At 42.4% G+C, this 13,727-nt stretch overlaps 2 protein-coding genes across 15 annotated transcripts in view; both read left to right on the top strand.

Annotated features, from left to right (window-relative positions):
• Nucleotides 1-13,727, top strand: part of MAST2 (microtubule associated serine/threonine kinase 2) — a 388,109-nt gene that overhangs the window by 336,370 nt on the left and 38,012 nt on the right. For all 13 annotated transcript variants that reach the window (XM_073357844.1, XM_073357842.1, XM_073357843.1 and 10 more), the window contains 2 exons: nucleotides 3,703-3,804; nucleotides 12,916-13,048. In XM_073357844.1, coding sequence (XP_073213945.1) covers nucleotides 3,703-3,804; nucleotides 12,916-13,048 — 235 coding nt within the window. The remainder of the gene's footprint in view (nucleotides 1-3,702; nucleotides 3,805-12,915; nucleotides 13,049-13,727) is intronic.
• LOC140916343 (uncharacterized) lies at nucleotides 3,811-9,144 on the top strand. Of its 2 annotated transcripts, none has more exons than XM_073357857.1 (3): nucleotides 3,811-6,355; nucleotides 7,514-7,919; nucleotides 8,503-9,144. In XM_073357857.1, exons 1-3 carry the CDS (start codon nucleotides 6,245-6,247, stop codon nucleotides 8,673-8,675), a joined length of 690 nt encoding a protein of 229 aa, XP_073213958.1. In that variant the 5' UTR covers nucleotides 3,811-6,244; the 3' UTR covers nucleotides 8,676-9,144. The 2 variants fall into 2 exon arrangements, with proteins under 2 accessions (XP_073213958.1, XP_073213959.1); XM_073357858.1 differs by having other exon boundaries at nucleotides 3,811-6,511.

The following is a 13,727-nucleotide window of genomic DNA, read 5'->3' as shown; positions in this document are numbered from 1 at the left end:
AGATTAAATGCAAAGACATGTCAATGAGATTCCTTTCAGAGACAGAACTGAGCTACTAACATGTGAGAATACTTTAAGACATCGGTTACTATAAAAGATGGTGAGCTCTTGGGAGCAGGGTACTCACCTTTGGTTAGTTTGTAAGATGCTATGCACATTTATAGCACTATATAAAAATAATAGATACAAATGAAGACTATTATAAATTGCACTCATTGCTGCAGCATGGAACAGTCTATGCAATATAGTCCATTGTTTATCTATAGTATTTGCATAAACAGTAGCAGCATCAGGGAACCTTTCAAATGCCTATCACAGAACAAGGAAATTAGTCTGCAGAAGGTAAACGAATGACAGGAATGGAAGTGTGGATGGTATGTAGTTTAAAATATTCTTCCTTTCGAAGAACAGATTTTGCTAAAGGATAAAGTACATTTAAAACAAAACCCTGCGTAATCAGATTTTTTTAAAAGCTGGAATTTCAACTCACAGGAAAAAGAAATATTAAACTTTAATGAAAATTTTGCATATTAAGGACGGATCAAATTGTATAAAAACTTCATCATAAAACAAAGAGTAAGTACAATATAAAAAGTCAAATATTTAGACATAGCTGATGTGGATATAGCAAGACAGAAAACTTAGAGGCACTTAAATACCAGTTCTTGTTATAAAATACCAAAATGTTACCATGGCAAATAAAATTAATTCCCTTGTATGAAAGTATAAAGTGTCATTTTTTATCCAAGAAGTATTTGGTTTTTTAAATAATTGGATTTATCAGGTAGACTTCCTGAAGTAGGCATGAATTCAAAAGAATTTTTTAGGCGTAACTTTCGTAAGAAGCTTAACGTTTGAAGTCAGAATATTAGAAAATAAAGTAAAAGCCTTCTTATATGGATCCGTAGTATTGATTTCATGAAACAGAATAGAAACAGAGTTCAGAACAAAAGATTAGTCAGTTACTGTGCTGATGCAATGATTAACCAGGCAAAATGAGTTGAATCGGCAATATTGTATATTTACACAATTAGTCAGATTTTCTGATAAGAAAGATGAGAGATATACAGGTGTATCTGTAAATGAAACAAAGAAAAAGGGGCCTTATTACCATTATATTATGCTGATTTTATGTTGCCCACTTGAAAATTGGAATTGCTTTCTTAATGAATGCATAAGTGAAATGTATTGGTTCTTGGCACTGCAGCTCTGCTGTTTTGGTTTGTATCAGTATATTAGCTCAATTACAGTGTTGTGACTTGCATATTCCAGTCATTGGTCCTGCTGAACCCCAGGGGAGGACGGTGATTTTAATTTCATGCCTCAGTGGCTACAGTTAGTGACGGATGGGTCTTTCAGATAAGGGAATCGCTTTGTAAATTACCCATGGCTACCCCCTATACATATGTCACTGGAAATGGCTTGGTGTGTACAGGAATGGCATCAGCCTCCACCCATAACCCCTACACTCCCTCCCCTCAGGAAAAACAATACAAAAACCCTGAAATGACACCAGCAACCTTCAGACAAGCATGTCGTCATTGAGAACTGCTAATTAGATGGCATGCATGGTAGAAGCAGGCAGTTGTTTGGTATATAAGCCTGTGATTTTGAGATACTGTAACTGTGGCAGATTGTAAACAAGACATCTATAGAGATGTCTGGACTATCCTGTGAGAGAAGGAAACAAGAAGAAGCAATTTTACTGAGGATCTTGGAACAACAGCGCTGTGCAGAGATTATGGCTGAGTGGCTGTTACAAGTTGTGTTTGATTTTTGTAATCCTGTAGTTCTCAATCTTTTTTTAGCCTTTCTTTATCATTTGACAGACATGAGTTAGTGTTTCATTTTCAGAACAGAACACCTGATTAAATCAGTTATATATTTAAGAATATTTTGTCTGTCTTCTTAGTGAATTAGAAAGAATGAAAACAATACAACTTGATTTATAATAATAAATTGCCTTTGACAATATAAATATAGATGCAAAAAGAAATAGGTTTTTCTACATAATTTACATTATCTGGAAGTAAATTGACATTCCATTTGCATGGTTCTTGTATCAGAAATAATACACTGTGGTTAATGTTTTAGTTGTTTAAATATAGATAACCTTTGATGATCTATAAAAATCTTTTTGAATATGAAGACACTGAAATTTTATCCAAAATTCATGCTTTGTCTCATTACTTTAACTTGGTGTCGTATTATGGGGCACAGAGGAGAGAATACTAAGCGTCCCCAGTTAGATAATTGTCTGTTTACTATTTAGTAATTTAGTAATTTGAAACACATTCCGTTAAAAATCTGTCAAGTAGTTATGGGTTTCAAAATGTTATTCTCTGTGACTTTCATTTGTAATATATCCACAAAGCATCTCCTGTGTTCTCTTTGATTGACATATCAGTAGTTCTATAGATAAGTCCTTTTGTTTTAGGTTAAAATTCTAACACTGTATTATCACATGACCTGTTAAACAACAATAACCTATTCCAGATTAAGCAATATCTTATTTTCCAAAGGAAAAAGCTTTAATAAGAAATTGTGAGAACATACCTTTTTTAAATTGTACGTTATGGTTTTCCAGTTCAGAATCCAGGCTTCCCTGTGCTTTTGCCCTTCCTTAGTGGCTACCAACACTGTCTGGTTTCTCAACCGTGTATGGATTTTTTTATTTTTGTTTTAATGAGCACTATTAAATGAACCTCTGTTTCTTGCCACCTGAATCCTTGTTGATAAAATATCATGCCTGCAAGCAACTGAAAAGCTCAGAGGTAATGTTTGTCACCCAGCCGGTTCAGGACTCTATTTCTGTGGCTGGGCTAAAGCAGAATTTATAGTCTACAGGATCTTAGTGGTAGTTTATCAGTTTATTCTGAATACCTTTAGAGAATTGGAGGCTGGCAGTCCCTTATCAACCTGCATAGGGAAGTATTATTTACATGTGCTTTGGATCTTGTGTTGCAGCAATTCTAGCACCGAGCAAGCAAGAAGGAAAATGGTCTTTTTGTACCTCTCAGAATCTGTCTTCATATTTTCTAGGCATTAGTTTAGTTGCTTTCTTTCTTATATAAAAAGAAAAGGAAAACCTCGATGAAACTAAGAATTGAGTTTATAGTGAAATGGCAAAAACCTCTTGTCCTAAAGGCATAAGATTTGTCAACAGCAAATGTATTTTCTATGTACTTTGTGTTCTCCTTCTGTGCACTGTACATCAGGTATTAACAATTTGATTGGCAGAATTAGAAGAATGAAATTGGACGAGAAATACACGTTAAGATCTTCCATGGTAATGAGTAGGAAATACATCTGAAACTGTAGAAGTAAACTTTAAAACTTTACATTTAATTACATGTCATTCTCTAGAATTCAGCACCCTGGAAAGGAAAACTGTTCCAGTGATAACATTTAATAGTTAGACCAGAAATCTTCGTTTAAATTAAACAGCCAGCATGGCTAAGGGAGATTTTCAGGTAACTCATAATAAAAAAGGCCTCTAGCATATTCACTGCTTGAAAAAGGGAATCAGTTTTACTGGAAAAGCTGTATATGATTTGGCAACACAGAATGAGCTTTGTTAATTGCTTAGCCTGACTCAGTCATGCCTTCACTGCTGAATTATGGTTACCAAGCTGATTGCTCTACCTTTAGTGTTTGATGATTCACTGTTTGAACAATAATGTGATGTTTTGCTCTCCGCAGGCGCACGAGCGATCAGAGAGCTCAGAGGTAGCTTTTGTTACCCAGCTCGTGAAAAAGCTGATGATCATCATTGCACGCCCGGCTCGACTGCTTGAGTGCCTGGTAAGCACAGTCCTCAGAAGAAAGCGTATATGCTTTGAAGTGCCTGATTGGGTAGACAAGACAGTAAGAAGAACCAATTCTTACACGGAAAATAAGTTTTTGAAAAAAAAAAATAGGTCCAAATCTAAAATAAGGACACGTAGGGCCTCTCTGGAAGTGTAGAGCTCTTAAAGTGGGTATAAATTGCCAGAACAGCTTAAAGGATCCTTAGTGTAAATGAGAATTGGACTCTGAGGGTCTGTCTACACAGCAAAGAAAACCCCGTGGCTGGCCCCTGCCGGACTTCAGGACAGTTTCACTGTTGTGTAGACTTCTGGGCTTGGGCTGGAGCCTGAGCTCTGGGATCCTCTCCCACCTCTGGGTTCTAGAGCCCAAGCCCGGAAGTCTACACAGCAATGAAACAGCCCCGTGAGCTCGAGTCAACCGGCACGGGCCAGCCATGGGGGTTTTTTTTTGCTGTTTAGACATACTGTCTGAACGTCTTAAAAAATCGTCGCGTTTTCTGAGAATGGGATTACATGTGTGCAGGTGAAACAATCCAAGCGAGTTTGAAAGCAAGATTAAATTCTGTACAGAACAGCACGAATATATTGAAGAGCGTATATATTATATACTAAAGAATGCCGGCTGTACCTGCAGAATGGGGACTCAGTGTCCTGGGAAGCGGTGACTCTGGAAAGGATTTATGGATCATAGTGGAAAGACAGCTGACCATGAGCTACCAGTGTAATATTGGGGGGGGGGAAAGGGCTAATACGATCCTTGTATTTGCAAAAAGGGGAGTGGGGAGGTGATTCTATTTCTGTAGCTGGCATTGAGTGAGATTGGTACTGGAATAAAATACTGTGTTCAAACATCAAACAAAGAGATGCTGAAAAATTGGAGAGAGTACAGACAAGAGCCACGAAAATGCCTTTCAATGACTGACTTATAGGGCTCAATGTTTAGCTTATCGAAAAGATCAAGAGGTGATTTTATTGTGGTATATGGGTACCTCAGTGGAGAAAAAATACAAGGAATTTAAGGGCTCTTTAATCTAGCAGAGAAATGGAGAACAAGAATCAGTGGAGCTGAAGCCAAAAAATTCAAAGGAGAAATAAAGCATATATATTTAACAGTGAGGGTGATGAACAGTTGGGACAAACTACCAGAAGTGGTGGATTCTCCATCTCCGTTCAAATCCAGACTTGGATGCCTTTCTGGAAGAAATGCTTTAGTGAAACACATTGTTGGGCTCAATACAGGGCTAGTCGCTGGATGAAATTATCTGGCCCTGTGTTACACAGGAGGTCAGATTAGATGCTCTAATGGGCCCTTCTGGCCTTGGAATCTATCAAGCTGAGTAAAGTTGCTTCTTTTTCAGGCATTATTGCAGCTAGATAAATTCTGGCATGATCATGCTTAGAGATAGGCAGTGGAACAGCTCATGTAAGAAGCAAACTTTCACAAGTTAAAATGAGATTGTACCAACAAAAAGTGAGTTTTAGCATGTGAGCTGTTGGAAGACAAACTAGCTGTGTGAAGCTTTTTTCAGAAGGTGGACAGCTTAGTGCCACAACGTTTTTTCTTTTCAAGGAGGAAAATTATGACAACAAAATATATGTTTGTATTTTAAACTAGCTGAGATTTCTTGAATAATGAAATTGAGAGTATAAGGCAGTTATTTACTGCGTTGAGTCTTCCAACTTTCAGTGAATTTTCTAAGCGGTCATGGGAATTTTGCCGTATTGAGTGACTCTAATTAATTTTAACAATTTACTTAAAAATCTTCCCCACAAGTTGACATTGGGATTGAAAAAGCAAAACTAAAGTGAAATAGATTGCTATGAATCTTGTGGTGCTTACCCTGCTTTATACTGAAATTGATATATGTCATTAGAATAGCACACGTCCCCGTAGAAGGGTAAGAGAGCATTTGCCAAAGTTTAATGCCATCTCTGTAGAGTGGTGTTCCTCTTGGAAGCACTTCCTAAATCATACGTGCCGTTAGCTGCAAATTAATGTATCAAGAGGTTCCTGTGCTAGCTGCTGCACCTGTCCTTCTGAGATGAGCGTGGGAGCAGGTGGAGGCAATAGAGTCTCTGAGACTTGAGTAATGAACTCCAAAGCTTGTAGTGACAGCCCTGAAAACAAAGGGGCAAGACCCCAAAGTATATAAATACTGTACAGTTCTCTATTTTAGTATTCTCTGTGTTTTTTAAATCACTCTATCTACCTAACCATTTAAAAAAAGTTATTTATCTTATTCAAATGACCACAGTGCCATCAGTGCTAACGTTCCATCTGATACTGTATATAGGAGCAAGAGTATCCTAACAGCTTTCCATTGTAATAGTTTGGCTGTCAGTTTTCTCTTACACTTCGGAGCACGTGAATTCACTCATTTTATAACTTAACCTTTAATTTTGCTGTGCTTTCATCAGACCAGATGTGCTGTTAAATGATACAAAATGTACTAAAATTGTTTCATCTGAAACAAAGGTTATATCCAGCCACTCATATGACTCCTGCTTCTTCAATACAACATGAAAGGACTGAACATGTAGGTCAGGTGAGGAAATTGGAGTAATGCGTGTCAAGGGTTTTAATTGTTTTATACAATTTTGGTTATTTAATGTTTAAATCTTACCTCCCAAATTGTAAAATGCATATCGTTTATTTAAGGGCTGAGCATTTGGGCTTTGAAGGCAGCAATTCAGGCTCTCAGGTGAATACTTTAAGTTGACACATTTTTCAAATGTGTATTGTTTACCAATGAGACAGTCTCTTGGGGAAAGCATGTAATTTAGCAGTGGTTTTTGACAGTGGTATTTTATTGCAGACTGGAACACTGCTGCAGGAGGCTATTCCATTCGGTTATGTAAAACTACATTTAGAGGATCTCTTAAAAGTACTTTCTACTAAAAAGATTAGTACAGCTCTATTGATTCCACCTCTCTTCCCCGTTCCTTCTTCCATCCTTTCCTTGTCTGTTATCTTTAACTATTATCTATTCACTGGCTGCTTTCTCTCTCCCAATGAGTCTTATCTTGGGGGAAAAAAAATCCATCCCTACCTCCCACTCCACCTGCCCTCCTAGCCTTTTCCTATTACTTGCCTGTGTCTGGGTCTCACAGTGCATAGACTTTGTCTCCCCCAACTCTCCCTCTGATCTAGTTCCTGTCTGCTGCTCTTACTAAGCCCTGGTTTACACTAGGAGTTGAGATCGAATTTAGCAGCGTTAATTCGATTTAACCCTGCACCCGTCCACATGACGAAGCCCTTTTTTTCGACTTAAAGGGCTCTTAAATCGATTTCCTTACTCCACCCCCGACAAGGGGATTAGCACTGAAATCAGCCTTGCTGTGTCGAATTTGGGGTACTGTGGATGCAATTAGATGGTATTGGCCTCCAGGAGCTATCCCACAGTGCTCCATTGTGACTGCTCTGGACAGGACTCTCAACTCAGATGCACTGGTCAGGTAGACAGGAAAAGGCCCACGAACTTTGGAATTTCAGTTTCCTGTTTGGCCAGCGTGGCAAGCTGCAGGTGACCATGCAGAGCTCATCAGCAGAGGTGACCATGATGGAGTCCCAGAATCGCAAAAGAGCTCCAGCATGGACCGAATGGGAGGTATGGGATCTGATCGCTGTATGGGGAGAGGAATCCGTGCTATCAGAACTCCATTCCAGTTTTCGAAATGCCAAAACATTTGTCAAAATCTCCCAGGGCATAAAGGACAGAGGCCATAACGGGGACCCGAAGCAGTGCCGCGTGAAACTGAAGGAGCTGAGGCAAGCCTACCAGAAAACCAGAGAGGCGAACGGCCGCTCCGGGTCCAAGCCCCAAACATGCCGCTTCTATGATAAGCTGCATGCCATTTTAGGGGGTTCAGCCACCACTACCCCAGCCATGTTGTTTGACTCCTTCAATGGAGATGGAGGCAACATGGAAGCAGGTTTTGGGGACGAGGAAGATGATGATGATGAGGTTGTAGATAGCTCACAGCAAGCAAGCAGAGAAATCGGTTTTCCCGACAGCCAGGAACTGTTTCTCACCCTGGACCTGGAGCCAGTACCCCCCGAACCCACCCAAGGCTGCCTCCCAGACCCACCAGGCGGAGAAGGGACCTCTGGTGAGTATACCTTGTAAAATACTATACATGGTTTAAAAGCAAGCATGTTTAATGATTGATGTGCCCTGGCATTCGTGGCTCTCTTGGTTATACTCCCAAAGCCTTTGCAAAAGTTTTCTGGGGAGGGCAGCCTTATTCCATCCACCATGGTAGGACACTTTACCACTCCAGGCCAGTAGCACATACTCAGGAATCATTGTAGAACAAAGCATTGCAGTGTATGTTTGCTGGCGTTTAAACAACATCTGTTCTTTATCTCTCTGTGTTATCCTCGGGAGAGTGATATCATTCATGGTCACCTGGTTGAAATAGGGTGCTTTTCTTAAGGGGACACTCAGAGGTGCCCGTTCCTCCTGGGCTGTTTGCCTGTGGCTGAACAGAAATGTTCCCCGCTGTTAACCACGGGGAGGGGAGAGTGGTTACCCACGTGGGGGGGAGGAGAAGACAAAATGCGACCTTGTAACGAAAGCACATGTGCTATATATGTAATGTTAACAGCAAGGTTTACTGTGAAAGAGTGTACCCATTGTTCTAGAAAATGTGTCTTTTTAAATACCACTGTCCCTTTTTTTCTCGCCACCAGCTGCATGTGTTTCAAGGATCACAGGATCTTCTCCTTCCCAGAGGCTAGCGAAGATTAGAAGGCGAAAAAAATGCACTCGTGATGAAATGTTCTCTGAGCTCATGCTGTCCTCCCACACTGACAGAGCACAGACGAATGCAGACAATGTCAGAGTGCAGGAAAGCACAAAATGACTGTGAGGAGAGGTGACTGGCTGAAGAGAGTAAGTGGTGGGCTGAAGAGAGGGCTGAAGCTGAAAGGTGACAGCAGCGTGATGAGAGGAAGCAGGATTTAATGCTGAGGCTGCTGGAGGATCAAACCAATATGCACCAGCGTATGGTTGAGCTGCAGGAAAGGCAGCAGGAGCACAGACTGCCACTACAGCCCCTGTGTAACCAACCGCCCTCCTCCCCAAGTTCCATAGCTTCCTCATCCAGACGCCCAAGAACGCGGTGGGGGTGCCTCTGGCCACTCCACCCCAGAGGATTGCCCACCCAACAGAAGGCTGGCATTCAATAAGTTTTAAAGTTTTAAACTTTTAAAGTGCTGTGTGGCCTTGTCCTTCCCTCCTCCACCACCCTTCCTGGTGCTTCTCTCCTCCACCACCCCTCCTGGGCTACCTTGGTAGTTATCCCCCTATTTGTGTGATGAATGAATAAAGTATGCATGAATGTGAAGTAACAATGACTTTATTGCCTCTGCAAGTGGTAATCGAAGGGAGGTGGGGAGGGTGGTTAGCTTACAGGGAAGCAGAGTGAACCAAGTGGCGGGGGGTTTCATCAAGGAGAAACAAACAGAACTTTCACACCGTAGCCTGTCCAGTCATGAAACTGGTTTTCAAAGCTTCTCTGATGCGCACCGCGCCCTTCTGTGCTCTTCTAACCGCCCTGGTGTCTGGCTGCGCGTAACCAGCAGCCAGGCGATTTGCCTCAACCTCCCACCCCGCCATAAACGTCTCCCCCTTACTCTCTCAGATATTGTGGAGCGCACAGCAAGCAGTAATAACAGTGGGAATATTGGTTTCGCTGAGGTCTAACCAAGTCAGTAAACTGCACCAGCGCGCTTTTAAACGTCCAAATGCACATTCTACCACCATTCTGCACTTGCTCAGCCTGTAGTTGAACAGCTCCTGACTACTGTCCAGGCTGCCTGTGTATGGCTTCATGAGCCATAGGCTGGGTCCCCAAGGATAACTATAGGCATTTCAACATCCTCAACGGTTATTTTCTGGTCTGGGAATAAAGTCCCTTCCCGCAGCTTTTGAAACAGACCAGAGTTCTTGAAGATGCGAGCGTCATGTACCTTTCCCGGCCATCCTACGTTGATGTTGGTGAAATGTCCCTTGTGATCCACCAGTGCTTGCAGCACTATTGAAAAGTACCCCTTGCGATTTATGTACTCGCCGGCTTGGTGCTCCAGTGCCAAGATAGGGATATGGGTTCCGTCTGTGGCCCCACCACAGTCAGGGAATCCCATTGCAGCAAAGCCATCCACTATGACCTGCACATTTCCCAGGGTCACTACCCTTGATATCAGCATATCTTTGATTGCGTTGGCTACTTGCATCACAGCAGCCCCCACAGTAGATTTGCCCACTCCAAAGTGATTCCCAACTGACCGGTAGCTGTCTGGCGTTGCAAGCTTCCACAGGGCTATTGCCACTCACTTCTCAACTGTGAGGGCTGCTCTCATCTTGGTATTCTTGCGTCTCAGAGCAGGGGAAAGCAAGTCACAAAGTTCCATGAAAGTGCCCTTACGCATGCAAAAGTTTCACAACCACTGGGAATTGTCCCAGACCTGCAACACTATGCGATCCCACCAGTCTGTGCTTGTTTCCCGAGCCCAGAATCGGCGTTCCACAGCATGAACCTGCCCCATTAGCACCATGATGCCCGCATTGCCAGGGCCCGTGCCTTGAGAGAAGTCTGTGTCCATGTCCTCATCACTCACATCACCGCGCTGACGTTGCCTACTTGCCCGGAATCGCTTTGCCAGGTTCTGGTGCTGCATATACTGCTGGATAATGCCTGTGGTGTTTAATGTGCTCCTAATTGCCAAAGTGATCTGAGCGGGCTCCATGCTTGCCGTGGTATGGTGTCTGCACAGAAAAAAGGTGCGGAACGATTGTCTGCCATTGCCCTGACGGAGGGAGGGGCGAATGACGACATGGCTTACAGGGAATTAAAATCAACAAAGGGGGTGGTTTTGCAAGAAACTGAATGGCCCCCTCAAGGATAGAACTCAAAACTGGGTTTAGTAGGTCGTTGATTTCACGGAGGGAGGGAGGAGAAAATGAATACAAAACAAATCTGGTCTATTTCTTATTTTGAGCCACTTCATCTATCTTTATACATCTTGCTGGCAGCAGACTGTGCAGTATGACTGCTTGCCATCATCAACACCTGGGTGCTCGGCAGAAGACAGTGCAGTATGACTACTGGCCATCATCTTCTGCTAGCTGCAGATTAAAAGACAGTGCGGGACTGAATTGCCACGAGACGAAACAAGGGAAATGACCTGGCTGAGTCACTCCCATGTTTGCCCAGGCGCCCGGTTAAAAGAGCATCCAGGACTACGTCGATGACGGCTACCAGTCATACTGCACTGTCTGCTGCTAAAAGGCAATAAACTGCTGCTGTGTAGCAATGCAGTACCACATCTGCCAGCACCCAGGAGACATACAGTGACGGTTAGCTGAGCGGGCTCCATGCTTGCCGTGGTATGGCGTCTGTACAGGTAACTCAAGAAAAAAGGTTTCAGAGTAGCAGCCGTGTTAGTCTGTATTCGCAAAAAGAAAAGGAGTACTTGTGGCACCTTAGAGACTAACCAAGAGCTGTAGCTCACGAAAGCTTATGCTCTAATAAATTGGTTAGTCTCTAAGGTGCCACAAGTACTCCTTTTCTTTTTTCAAGAAAAAAGGCGCAAAACGATTGTCTGCCCTTGCTTTCATGGAGGAAGGGAGGGAATGGGGGCCTGACAATATGTACCCAGAACCACCTGCGACAATGTTTTAGCCCCATCAGGCACTGGGATTTCTACCCAGAATTCAAATGGGCAGTGGAGACTGCGGGAACTGTGGGATAGCCACCCACAGTGCAACGCTCCGGAAGTCAACGGTTGCCTCGGTACTGTGGACACACTCCGCTGACTACATGCGCTTAGAGCATTTGTGTGGGGACACACATGATCAACTGTATAAAAACGCTTTCTACAAAACCGACTTCTATAAATTCGACCTTATTTCGTAGTGTAAACATACCCTAAGGTCACTAATGACTTCTTCTTAGCCAAGTCAGAGGCACTTCTCACCTCCTTCACTCGTTGCTGCCTTTGGCAAAATTGCCTATTATTTGCTTGGTGCTGACTTTGAGCTCATCACTGAATGGATTATATAACAAAAAAGTGGTCCTTGCTCCAAGGTGCTTACAATTTTAAAAGCATCCTTTTCCTCCTCCACTTTCTCTCTTCTCTTGGTTTTTATGATTGTATTTGTTTGTTTTTTTGGTCATCTCCTGTCTTGCTAACGACTCTTTCAAGTAAATTGTGCTGTTTGATGTCAGTCACTGGTCCACTGTACAAAACAATTACTCAGTTCAAAACACTTTGGTAGTCTCTGCACAGGAGTCCAGCACTGTTAAACAATGTGGTTTGCAGATCAGAGTTAAAGGTACTTTAGCAACACTGTCTTAGGAAGCATGTGCATCCTGCCTGAGCTATCAAGTGGTCCTAGTCACCACTGGCAGGTTAATAGTTTAGAGCAGTTTGACAAACAGAAATGAAATCTTCTGTGATACTGAAATTCGTAACTGCATGCAACATAGTTTGAAGCAAGATTAGTGCCTTTATAGAATGTTTTGCTCAGCTAATTAAGTTTGATGGAAGCTTGCTGTTGAGTGGCTTAATTCATCTTTCTCCCACGCTGAGATGGCAGAAAACTTCACATAGGTCCTCACCTCAAAACTTCTGTTTCTATAGTGTACATCATGGACTATAACAACATAAGAACTTAGGGCAAGCTAAATATTGGAGGTATCATGACCCTACTGCATAAATCCCCTACTGTCATGTCATCTCATGTCAACTTTTTTGTTTTATAAAATGTTTTCTTACCATCTCTTTTGTCTCTGTTCATTGGCAAAGCCAGCGGATCCGAGGATATGGACATCCAGCACAGTCTCTGAATACATCTAATGGTTTACATTTTTCTAGAGCAGGAGGCTGTACATCATGTTGATATACTTGTTGTGACTGTGTTTTGCAGCATCCTTAGGCCTTGGAATCAGTTTTGGATATATTTGAGCAGGCTAGATGTTAAAGCTTAACAATAACCGTGTTTTTTCCCCTCCTTTTCTGGGGGAAATAAAACAAGAACAAATTCTCTTTTAATTTTGGAATCAAATCACTCATATCTCTTGTCCTACTCTTTCACTTTAGGAGTTTGATCCCGAAGAGTTCTACCATCTGTTAGAAGCTGCTGAAGGTCATGCCAAGGAAGGGCAAGGAATTAAATGTGACATTCCTCGTTACATTATCAGCCAGCTGGGCCTTACCCGGGATCCCCTGGAGGGTGAGAACTTCTTACTTTGCATCCTTTGGGCTAGAAGCCTTTCCAAATATCAAGTATGAGCCATCTTCACTGGTCGTTGCTCTGTTAAATGAGAACTTTTTTCCCTTTAATTCACCTGCCCCTTTTTGTCCTCATCCTCTCTTGCTATTCTCAAAATTTAAACTGATGGGAATGGCCATAGAAAGGCCCATTTTGCAGCACAACCAGCACACTTCCACTACACAGAGGGACCTCATGAGTGCATTCTGAAGCCCCCCACCATGAATGCTGCAAAGCCATAGAGTCTGTGTACAGGTGCAGGGGAGTTGCAGGGTCGTTGTCTGAGTGGATCAATTGGCCACAATCCCTACATTTTGGATGGAGTAGTGCAGGAGTCCACAGATGCTGCTTCACTGAAGAAACTGTATTAACAGACACCGACTGACTGGTTTGGGAGTTGGAGAGGAGTCTATTATCCTAGCTTTTGTGTTGGTCCCCCAAGGAGCAAAGTTTGTTTACTCAAGCTTTGCATGAGGGGCCAGGACTATTATCATTTTTGTAGAATTGACAATATGTTCTCCACTATACAAGGCAAAAAAGTACAGACAATTCCTGCCCAAAGAGCCTACAGTCTCCATGATAATCACAGGGGTGACAGGATGCAGTGGGAGAGACAGGAGAGAGAGGTTAGAGGATGGGG

Source organism: Lepidochelys kempii, chromosome 8, assembly GCF_965140265.1.
Source record: "Lepidochelys kempii isolate rLepKem1 chromosome 8, rLepKem1.hap2, whole genome shotgun sequence".
Taxonomy (NCBI): Eukaryota; Metazoa; Chordata; order Testudines; family Cheloniidae; genus Lepidochelys; species Lepidochelys kempii.
This window is presented reverse-complemented; position numbering and strand designations above follow the sequence as displayed.

Excerpts from the sequence above, each read along its gene's own strand:
- LOC140916343 (XM_073357857.1), top strand. The coding sequence starts at position 6,245 with ATGATACAAAATGTACTAAAATTGTTTCATCTGAAACAAAGGTTATAT. Across the intron at positions 6,356-7,513 it reads GGACTGAACATGTAGGTCAG|GGCATAAAGGACAGAGGCCA; the intron begins GTGAGGAAATTG and ends AAAATCTCCCAG. Across the intron at positions 7,920-8,502 it reads AGGCGGAGAAGGGACCTCTG|CTGCATGTGTTTCAAGGATC; the intron begins GTGAGTATACCT and ends TCTCGCCACCAG.